Below are 12,457 nucleotides of genomic sequence, written 5' to 3' on the forward strand. Positions count from 1 at the left end.
CAAATTCTATGAATCTATGAGCCTGCTAAAAGATCAACTTCATGTTTATAAAAAAATAAAAAATTATCATAATAAAAAGATCAGCTTCATATCCTAGTAGGCAATTCTCATAGTTGATCCTTACAGAGCGTCTGCAAAGTCAAAACAATTTTCATAATAATACTAAGGTGCAATTTGCACTTTTCTCTCTCATTCTCACAAATTAGATTCTTCCAGATGTAGAGTGTACCTTTGACAGGCTACATAACATATGATGTAATGAGTGATATCACAACAATTCATTGAATAAGCAGATATAGGCATCCAGCATCTTCTATTCACTCAGACATTAAAAAGATCTTCAAAATACAAGACAATGTGAATCTCTTCGTTTAAAAAAAATATATAGCTTTAAAACTGTGCTACTTATGGGTACTTATAAATGAATTTACTATGGTTATTTTCAATGAATTAATAAATAAATATCTTTAATTTTTTACTTTTATTTTTAATATGGTAAATATAGGTAAACAAATAAACAATAAACAAACAAATGAATAAACAAAACTTTCGAGTTCTTAGTAATTTTGAAGAATGCAGAGGGGTTCTGAGTCCTGAAAAGTTTAATAACAATGTAGGTTTCAATTACAGTTCTTGCCTCATTCATGCATTGTATTGCAGGACATTACAAAAGTTCCTGGCTCCAGTTAAAAGCTTCACCACTCTCATCACAGTAAGAATCAGCAATATGTGCTGCCTCTAGTTTCTTTTTTCATCACTGGTGAAGACAGACACACATACTTTGTCTTTTCCGGGTCGATTGTTAATCTAATGGAGTATAGTGGCTCCAGAAAGTGATCCATAATTTGTTCCTTATGAGCTTTCTTTTTGCTTTGTTTTTCTTTCTCTACAGAGAAAGGATGCAAGCAAGAATTACTTGCGGTCTTGTAAGAGGGAAGTATTTCCCAGAGGATTTTCTAATCAATACTGCACCTTTAAACACGTGAAATGGTCTGAGAAAAATGTATGTAATGCACATGTCTGTCTCAATCCTTTAGGATAGTTGTTCATGAATAACAGCATACTGTGATAATACAATGATGTTATATCTTCTATTTAGCACATATATTACTTAATTTGTATTAGTGATGAAAGTCAGTTAATTTCTGATTACTGGATGGACAACAATAACAAAAAATAGTTAGTAATATATTTTGTGGTGATGTTTGTCTTCCTCTGACCTAAATTGCTACTGCTTTAAGATTTAAGTTGTGGCTAAGAGCAAAGTATAATCATATGATGCAGTGATTTGATAATCGATAGAAGATAATTCAATAAATTTTAGTGTTATAAAGTCCTTCATTAGTTGATTTTATTCTTTTCACTTTTAAGAGATCCTAAACTCATTTTTTTTTGAAATCTGGAAAAAAAATCTTTTTTTCTAGCTAATGAAAAATATAGGCAAAAGTAGATAGACAATCCATATTGCATTTCTCATCTTGAATAATTTAGCAGAGGAAATAGTGTTGGTTAATGAATATTCTCATGTTTTGTTTTGTTTTTTTTTTTAATTTTTATTTCTTTGACAGAGAGAAATCACAACTAGGCAGAGAGGCAGGCAGAGAGAGAGGAGGAAGCAGGCTCCCCGCCAAGCAGAGAGCCCGATGCGGGGCTCGATCCCAGGACCCTGGGACCATGACCTGAGCCGAAGGCAGAGGCCTTAACCCACTGAGCCACCCAGGCGCCCCCCATGTTTTGTATTTTTGTCTTTAGAGCAAAAACTTTACACACAAAGTAGCATCATTCCACTGCACTTCAATAAGATCTTTAAATTATTATGTGCAACTAAAATAAAACTTACTATTTCATTCTTGCTAGAAGGTAAATGGTTGTCTCAAGCTCTTTACTAGCCACTACTAATCAAGCAATTGGGTACTATTTGCTTGGTCAGAGTGATATTACCTAAAACCAGTCCTTTGAGTCAGTATACCATTTCCTGCACTTCCAAAGATATGCTGAAAAAGCTGAATGAAAATCTGCATTGTTAATTTCACACTTAACAAATAACATAGCAAAGGTTATAACATAATGGAGTATTTCTGCTATATAATTAATGTTAGATGGAATCATATATAAAATTATATATGTATTCATGTGTGTATGTATGTTTAGATCTAGCATGTATATATACATATTTATGTGCATGTATATACACACATATCTGCAAATGTGTATTTCTTGCCAGATCACAATTTTGATTTGAAAATTGTTTTAATGGAAGAATATAGGAACTAAGTATGTTAGGTTGATGTTATCATTTAAAGCAATGATAGCGGCCTGGCTAATGAAAATACCGAGAACTTGATTACTATTTAATTGGCATCATGTACTGACCATTAGAAGGCATGGTCTCTACCTCTCCAGAATGCTATGACTTTCTAAGTTTGATGCATTCAGAAGCCTACGCTCTGAAAATTCTTTTTCATTTTAAATAATTCATCAATATTACTGTGAGATAGTAATCTGGTCCTGAGAACCAGCATTATTTTTCTCTAAAAATAAATTTATGAGAAACTTATGGAACTCACAAAGCTGGTATATATTAGTCTTAACCTCCCTTGCAATGTTGAATAGTCTGGTCAATGAAATGTGAATAATTTCAGGCTGAAGAAGTTAAAAGCTGACCTGCTTGCCATATCCCCTTTTCCCCACTTTGATGACGTTATAGATCACAAAGTTAATCAGATTATGGTTTAAAATGTAATTCTTGTTTTAAGATTTCCCTGCAAATTCTATTTGCATTTTGTATTGGTAGGTGTAAATGAGCCTGACTAATATAATGTTTACCTCAATCATTTCTATATTTTCATGTGAATAGATTCATAAATATTTACAAAGAATAGAAGAGGCATTCAATTTTTATAAACACAGAATTTTTTTTGATTTTCAAATTAGTCATAACCATACAGTTTTTCCCAAAATAGTCTTTATTCAATATTGATCCTAAAGATATTCATCAAAATAATTCCATTTATAACAGATTTAGGAAATGTTATGCTATATAGTGAACCATCTTACATCTCTCCTTGGAACTGAATTTAACATATTTAAAAGTTAAGATTAATTCATCAGTGAGTAAAATGGCTTAAAGTTCTTTAATTTGGTGTTTATCTAAATCAAAACATGTGTGATTAAGTTAGACCATATAATATATTCCTTAACTTTTGTCCACTAAATAAACTTTAAGATGTATTTCATTAGATTATATTTTATTACAAGATTATAAAAAATATTGTAGAAGGAAACCAAATAGTGGATCTTTTAATGTGTGATTTCCACTCATATAATTAAATTAGTTATTAGTAAGAATGATTAAGATTTTAATTTACTAAATCAAAATTTTCTCTAAGATAGTCCTATCTTTATAATTCCAGTATTTTCAAAGTACTTTACATTTAATGGGCTCTTTAAAATATTTGTCAATAAATGAGTGACATGTTTCCTTTCTTAACAATGTCTTTCCACACACCTGCAAACCACAATGATGACTAGAAAAGAACTGGAAGAACCCAGAGAAGTAGAGAACGCTGTGTTTCAAGCTTAAAAATCCATATGATTCCTAAGATAATACATATTAAATTCAGTAAAATAGATTTAGATTACAAAATCCTGCCTAAGCTAGATTCTGATGCTCATGTTTAAAAAATAATTTTTCAGTTAAACAAAGTTTCTTTTTTTTTTTTTTTTTTAAGATTTCACTTATTTATTTGACAGCGAAAGAGAGAGAGATCACAAGTAGACAGAGAGGCAGGCAGAGAGAGAGAGAGAGGGAAGCAGGCTCCCTGCCAAGCAGAGAGCCCGATGTGGGACTCGATCCCAGGACCCCTGAGATCATGACCTGAGCCAAAGGCAGCGGCTCAACACGCTGAGCCACCCAGGTGCCCAAATTTCATGGTTTTAATACTTGCATATAAGTACAATGGCATTATAAAAGGTTTATAATTTCTAACTCTCTTTCCAAGATTTATCTTAGAATGCTCGAGATTGGGACTCCACTGTTGGAATAAATTTCTCTTGGTCATGGTAAAGAGCCAAGCATGCAAACAGAAAACGTTATTATTACAGAGATAAAAATAGATCTTGGAATTATGCAGTTCATCCTTGTTATTATTTTATCTTTTAAAAGTAAAGGTAAAAAAATTTTTGGAAGCTTTAGTTAGCTATTAGTTTAATTACTTTTTATGAAATAATTGTATACACTGTTAAGATTTGGTGATTCCTCAAGCAGCTCTATTATCTCTGGCTACCATTACTATTATTATATGTAATCATTTCTAATTGTAATGCCTTGCCAATAAGTGTGGCATTGTAAAAAAATAATTTACAGATGCCTATGAATCTAAATCAGTCATATTGTTCTCTCAAATATATTATGTTAAATCTTGTGTATTCTAAGAAACAACAAAGGACCCTGATGATAATTGCACATGAAATAAAATATTTAAAAACTTTACCCAAAGACATTTATTATATATGTTTTAAGCTTATCTGCAAAATATACTAAATAATGATTATTTCTCAAGGACATATTCTCTGTCAAACAAAGTTATGAAGAGTAAGCAAATCATTAATGGAGATGATGGAGAATAATTATTGAGAGTATACATGTTGAAAAAACTAACAGAAGAAAATATTAAATAGATAAAAATGGTTTCATGTAATGAATCTCAGGGTGATTTTAATTAATCTGGAGATCTCATATTTTTAAAGGTAGGCAGAATAATGTAATATTATTATTACATATTAAAATTGTAAAATAATAATTTTCATGGTTATTATCAGTCAAATTACGAGAAAGCATTGTTTCACATGCTTTAAGGACATTTATATATCACAATTTTATAAGGAGAGTGCCAGCTGTATTTTAAGCAATGCATTAGAAAATTCTGGCTCAGAGAAGTAAAATAACATATCTAATTTTCACCATCAATTAACCAGCAAAGCCAGATCTGTGCTACCTGGTCTCTGATTATTTGGGGTTTTGTTCCTTCCATTACAATAGCATGAAATCAATTTTTAAAATGAGCAGAGATATATTTGTTTGATCTGAAGAGGGAAGAGGGTGTAAAGAAATGTTGTTTAACAGATATATTAGTGCTGGTTTTGCAATGACTACATCTGTATGTTCAAATGTGAAATATCTAAGTGGATTAAAATGAGAAGGCATAGTCAGGGCACCTGGGTGGCTCAGTGGGTTAAAGCCTCTGCCTTCAGCGTGGGTCATGATCCCAGAGTCCTGGGATCAAGCCCTGCATCGGGCTCTCTGCTCAGTGGGGAGACTGCTTCCCTTCCTCTCTCTCTGCCTGTCTCTCTGCCTACTTGCGATCTCTGTCTGTAAAATAAATAAATAAGATCTTTTAAAAAAAATAATAAAATGAGAAGGTGTAGTCATATCAGAATGTCTTTAGTAAACCAGACTTTGAAGAAGCCTATACAAAGGATTTCAGAAGCAACAGATACCAAGGGGAGAAAAGGTGGTGTGCCTCATCATTGAGAACAAAACTGAGATGCTTCAATTCTCAAATTACTTGAGGCTTACGAGATAGGACCCTCAGAGGTGGCAGTGACTCCAGTTGATATGGGAAACTATAATCAGGGAAGAAAAAGTTTATCTAAGATGGATAAGGCAATATTTTGATCCCTGCTTACCAGAACAGTAATGGCGACTTATTACATTTTACTTCTAAAAATTTATCTAAAGTGTGTGAGTGCCTGGTGAAACACATTCTCCCCAGTCTTCACAAATAAGAAAAATAATAATAATGAAAAATGGAAGTGGATACTGTTTATAGAATGTAGCCTATATTTAAGGAACTGGTAGCAGCCCTACTGAGTATTAAAGACTATCCTTATTTTTTTTAAAAGATTTTATTTATTTATTTGAAAGACAGAAATTACAAGTAGGCAGAGAGGCAGGCAGAGAGAGAGAGGAGGAAGCAGGCTCCCTGCTGAGCAGAGAGCCTGACGCGGGGCTCAATCCCTGGACCCTAGGATCATGACCTGAGCCGAAGGCAGAGGCTTTAACCCACTGAGCCACCCAGGGGCCCCAAGACTATCCTTATTTTTAAGATTAGCAAATTGAGACATAAAGAGGCCTTCAGTTATACAGTGGTGGAGACTAGATTTGAAACTAAGCCCTTCAAGTTTACAACCCATTTTCTTAATTTATTACGTTCCCTTGACAAGGCAATGGTTTTTAAAGTTTTTTTTTTTCCTAATCTAAACCAGGGTTTATTATGGAAGTTATGTTTAAGTTTGCTTTTATTTCTTTGACTTAATTTTAAATTCTTTTTTTTTTAAGATTTTTTATTTTATTTATTTGACAGAGAGAGATCACAAGTAGACAGAGAGGCAGGCAGAGAGAGAGAGAGAGGGAAGCAGGCTCCCTGCTGAGCAGAGAACCCGATGCGGGACTCGATCCCAGGACTCTGAGATCATGACCTGAGCCGAAGGCAGCGGCTTAACCCACTGAGCCACCCAGGCGCCCCTGACTTAATTTTAAATTCTTAAAAGTATTTCAATATATTATAATGTACTTTACTGATTATACATCAATAATAAATCAAACTGATAAAAGTAGTAAATATTTCTAATGGTATCATGTTTAAAAAAGAATATCAATTTACAATCAAACAAAAATATTGAGTTAACATAAAAATGAATAAGATAATTATTAAAACTGATATTCAACAAATCCACTAAAATTAGGCAAAATAATCACAATATAAAAAGAATGGAATTTAGTACCTTCTTCTCTCCATAATATGTTAGCTACTGCAGCATGTTAAAGGAAAAGGAGAGAAAGAAAAATGAGTAAATAGAGATTCAATTGCATAATAATATAAATAACTATTAAAGAGGTCACAATCTCTAGGATAGAACATGTACATAAAAGTGATGGTAAATTCAACAAACTACTTTGAATTAACAAAACAGCAAAATTCTGGTACTAGCTAATGATGCTCTTTTCATTTCTTAAAATTGCCAATTCTTAGGAATAAAGATTTTTATTAATAAACAAAGAACATTTTATGCATCACTGGAAAGAATGGGATATTTAGTTTATGTTATTAAAATACATCTTTAGAACAAACACTGGTAGTTAAAACTATTTATTTAAGACAGTATAGTTAAAAGTTGTTAACTGAAAAAAATGTTTTTTAAATTCTCAGTAATAACAATATGTAATATTCTTATACAATATGCAATATTACTGAGCAAGAAGAGTTGATAAATAATGAATTTTGAACACAGACATAACTTATTTTTAAGTAATATATGTTGTCACTTTTTAAACCAGACAATGAAATATATCTAAATGCACAATAATGTGTAGTTCAATACACAATAATGATTCATATTAAATTGATTCTGGACAATGGGTATATTAAATACTATGTAGAGATTAAATCAATAGGGTTAAAATATTGAGATAGAAATAAAGAAAAAAATACCAATTAGAAATACTCTCAGAGAACTGTCTGCCTCCATTACTAATTCAAATTCGCCCAAATTCTGTTTTCAAAGCAAAATAATATGTCAAGAGAAAGTGTAACTGATACAAAATTTCATCTAAGTATACCCTGAATATTTTAACCATATTAAAGCACAATCACTTTTTTTTTTTAACTGAACCCCTGATGAATGACGCAGAGCCAAGACTATAGTCCAAAGTTCCTAGCTGGAGGCTGAAGGCCCAAGTATCCAGTTTCAAAACCTGCTAAACATTTAAAAAATAATTTTTTGTAAAATAACATTCATCCCTTCAAAACATTTTGTGGTGCTCTTCTTGTTGTCTACAGTGTTCTTGAAATGAGTATGAAAATGATAGATCCTATTTGCAAGGAAAGGACACAGACCTCAGTTATCAGCAGTTAACCTCAGTCTGGAAATAGATGATCCTGTTCCTAAAGTTTCATCAGAATGTCAATAGTAGTCACAGTGCCTACGTCATTCACTTCGTCTCATCACAGGGGCATTTTATCATCTCACATCATCGCAAGAAGAAAGGTAAGTACAGTACAATGAGAGAGAGAGTGTTTATTCACATAACTTTTATTATAGCATATTATTATAAATATTTTTATTAGTTATTATGGTCAATATTTTACTGTGCCTAATTTATAAAATAAAATTAATCATAGGTATGCATGTATAAGAGAAAAAAACAGCATATAGGGAGTGTAGTACATAAGTAGTTTCATGCATCCACTGGGGGACTTGGAACATATTCTCTGCCTGAGGGGGAATTACTGTATTCAGAGAAATTTAAGTAATTGTGTATGTCTGAGAGCAAAACTGATAGAAGATGGGGTCAGAGAATTTTTTCATGAGTAGATCAAGAAAGTCTTTTGTACACAATGCAGAAGAAAGTAAATTTTCCTCTGTAGGTTCAGGAAAGGCTGAGCCATGACTTCTCTCTCTCTCTCTCTCTCTCTCTCTTTTTAACTGTTTTATTAAAAAAAGAAATGCAACAGATATATGTTTCCTCATATCTCCATTCATTTGCTTAGGGAGTACTGACTGAGCACCTACTATGTATCAGACATTGCATTCAGTGATACAATACACAGATTATGCAGGCCCATTCTCTTTGTTAATAGAGTTTATATTCTAATTGAGGAAAAAAATATTATTCACCACACAACAGAGAAAAAATTTTAAATCACACATTTAATGGGTTATAAAAGAGAGGAACAGTACTGGGAATGCTTTTAGCAGATGAATTACCAAAGGTGAAGGATGCAAGATGAATTAGAGTGAACCAAGTGAGAATTGTAAGGATAGGTTTCTAGAGAGAAGAAAAAGCCTGCACAAACCTTAGTGGTATACCAAAGCCCTGCCAGTTTAAAGGAGTTAAGGACAGAGATATTTTTAAGATAGGCAATCATTTATGAGAAAGTAACAAAAAATACATAGTTTGTGATATTGACATCAAACAAGGTAAAATTCAAAGCACTTCATATTGAAATTAATATTATATAAACTAAAACCATCATATTAAAATATAAAGCAAAATCTATTAGGACTGGATACAAAATTGATAAATCCACAGTCATATTTTATTTTGTTACATTATCATTCTCAGTATTTGAAAAAGTAAAAGAAAAAAGACAAAGTTTAAATAATATAATTATTAAGACTGAATTAGTAGTTTCATAATGAGTGTTGTACTATACAAACAGAATGTTGAACTATAAAAACATAAGTGTTTTTCAGATTTTCTGGAAAAATTTTCAAGAGTGGTCACAAAATAAACTAGAAAATGAAAAGTCTTTCTCTATTATGTAGGTATATTCCAATCAGCATAGTTTAAACATTTTCAGACAATAAAATAAATATGAAAATCCATGAAATGTGTTTAAATACACAAAATTCTTCCACAAATTAATTTTTTTAATCAAATATGGGGTAGCTGGTTGGTGCAATAGGTTAATGTCCAACTCTTGGTTTTGGCTCTGATCTCGGGGTTGCGAGATGGAACCCCACATCAGGCTCCACACTTGGTGCAGAGTCTGATTAAGAGTCTTTCGCTCTCCCTCTTCAACTCCCCAATGATCTCTCTCTCTCTCTCTCTCTCTCTCTGCCTAAAATAAATAAATAAAATCTTTAAAAATAACTAAATAATAAAATATGATTGTGATTCATATAAGACAACAAAATGAACATTCAACATGTGGACCTAAAGAGTTTTGGCCAAGAGATAAAATGGAGACTTGATTGATGCATTATTGAGCAAAATAGAAAGAGGAAAAATGATGAGAGAAAACAGAAGTGGAACCAAAACCAGGAGGAAGAAAAAAGGGAAAGAAATGGAGAGACACGGAAGATAGAAGGAGTGACTATTGCTATGATTTTAAATTAATGTAGTTTTTTTTTGTATTTTCAAGTTTTTATTTAAATTACAGTTATTTAGGGGCTCCTGCATGGCTCAGTGGGTGAAGCCTCCACCTTCAGCTCAGGTCATGATCTCAGGGTCCTGGGACTGAGACCTGCATCGGACTCTCTGCTCATCAGGGAGACTGTTCCCCCACCTCTCTCTCTCTGCCTGCCTTTCTGCCTAATTGTGATCTCTGTCTGTCAAATAAATAAATAAAATCTTTTAAAAAACTAAATTATAGTTATTTAACATACAGTATAATATTAGTTTCTGGAATAGAATTTAGTGATTCATCACTTTAATGTAGAATTTTTGCTAATAAATTTTGTAATCTGGATTTCACTCAAAAAATTCAAGGAAATATAAATATCCAAACTGAAATGAAGAAAAAATGAATAAAAATAACCATGGTACTGATTGAAACATTTTTTATTTGAATTCAGATAATTAACATGTAGTTTATTATTAGTTTCAGAGCTAGAGTTTAGTGACTTATCAGTCATATAATATCCAGTGCTCATTATATTATGTGCTGTCCTTAATATCCATCACCAGTTACCCTATCCCTCCACTGCCTTCCCCTCCAGCAAGAGTTTTTTCCCCTATGATTAAGAGTATCTTATGGTTTGTCTCCCTCTGATAATGTTGTTTTATTTCTTCCTCCCTTCCTTTATGACCCTGTCTTGTCTCCTAAATTCCACATATGAGTGAGATCATATAATTGTCTTTCTATGATTGATTTTTTTTCTCTAGCATAATACCCTCTAGTTCCATCCATGTGTTGCAAAAAGAAAGATTTCTTTTTTGATGGCTGATTAATATCCCATTATATACATACCACATCTTCTTTATCCATTCATCTTTCAATGGACATCTTTTTTTCCACAGTTTGGCTATTGTGAACATTGTTGCAAGAAGCACTGGGGTGAAGGTGCCCCTCCAGATCCCTACATTTGTATCTTTGGGGTAAATACCTAGTAGTGCAATTGCTATGTCATAAGGTAGCTCTATTTTCAACTTTTTGAGGAACCTCCATAATGTTTTCCAGAGTCTTATATCAGCTTGCATTCCCACCAAAAGCATAAAAGTGTCCCCTTTTCTCTGCATCCTCACCAACACTTGTTGCTTCTTGTCTTTTTAATTTTGGCCATTCTGACCGGTGTAAGATGATATCTCATTGTAGTTTGGGTTTGTATTTCCCTGATGCCAAGTGATACTGAGCATTTTTTCATGTGTTTGTTCATTTGTATGTATTCTTTGGGAAAATGTCTGTTCATGCTTCTGCCCATTCTTGATTGGATTATTTGTTCTTTGAGTGTTGAATTAAATAAGTTCTTCAGAGATTATGGATACCAGTCCTTTATTTGATATGTCATTTGCAAATATCTTCTCCCATTTTGTCAACTGTCTTTTGGTTTTGTCGACTGTTTCCTTTGCTATGCAAAAGCTTTTTGTCTTGATGAAGTCCCAATAGTTCATTTTTGCCTTTATTTCCCTTGCATTTAGAAACATGCCTAGTAAGAATTTGCTGCAGCTGAGGTCACAGAGTTTGCTACCTGTATTTTCCTTTACAATTTTAATGGATTCCTGTCTTACATTTAGGTCTTTAATCCATTTTGAGTCCATTTTGTGTAGTGTAAGAAAATGGTCTAGTTTCATTTTTTCTGCAAGTGGCTGTCTAATTTTCCCAGGACAATTTGTTGAAGAGACTGTCTTTTTTCTATTGGATATTCTTTCCTGCTTTGTCAAAGATAACTTGACCATAGAGTTGAGAGTCCCCTTTGAGTTCTCTATTTTGCTCCATTGATTGATGTGTTTTTGCACCAGTACTGTACTGTCTTGATGATTACAGCTTTGTAATAGAGCTTGAAATCTGGGATTGTGATGTCACCAGCTTTGATTTTCTTTTTCAATATTCCTTTAGCTATTCAAGGTGTTTTCTGGTTCCATACAAATTTTAGGATTATTTGTTCCAGCTCTGTGAGAAAAGTTGATGGTATTTTGATAAGGATTGCTTTGAATGTATAGAATGCTCTAGGTAGCATGGACATTTTCACAATATTTGTTCTTCCAATCCATGAGCATGGAAAATTTTTCCATTTCTCTGTGTCTTCCACAATTCCTTTCAAGAGCATTCTATAATTTTCTGAGTAGAGTACCTTTGCCTCCTTGATTAGGTTTATTTCTTGGTATCTTATAGGTTTTGGTGCAATTATAAATGGGATCAGCTCCTCAATTTTTCTTTCTTCTGTCTCATTGTCAGTGTATAGAAATTCAACTGATTTTGGTGCATTGATTTTATATCCTATCACCTTGGTGAATTATTGAATGAGTTCTTGCAATTTTGGGGTGGAGTATCTTGGGTTTTCCACATAGAGTATCATGTCATCTCTGAAGAGTGAGATTTTTATTTCTTCTTTGTTGATTTGGATGACTTGTTGTTGCTGTTGTTGTTGTTGTTGTTGTTGTTGTTGTTGTCTTATTATTGAGGCTGTGACTTCTAGTACTATGTTGAAAAACAGTGGTAAGAGTGGACAT

General features: G+C 32.7%; 1 protein-coding gene across 3 annotated transcripts in view; it reads right to left on the bottom strand.

Moving 5' to 3' along the window:
- FSTL5 (follistatin like 5) overlaps positions 1-12,457 on the bottom strand; it is a 753,549-nt gene that overhangs the window by 108,826 nt on the left and 632,266 nt on the right. For all 3 annotated transcript variants that reach the window (XM_045984612.1, XM_045984593.1, XM_045984601.1), the window contains exon 11: positions 6,787-6,813. In XM_045984612.1, the coding sequence (XP_045840568.1) occupies positions 6,787-6,813 (27 nt within the window). The remainder of the gene's footprint in view (positions 1-6,786; positions 6,814-12,457) is intronic.

This window comes from Meles meles, chromosome 2, assembly GCF_922984935.1.
Source record: "Meles meles chromosome 2, mMelMel3.1 paternal haplotype, whole genome shotgun sequence".
Classification (NCBI taxonomy): domain Eukaryota; kingdom Metazoa; phylum Chordata; class Mammalia; order Carnivora; family Mustelidae; genus Meles; species Meles meles.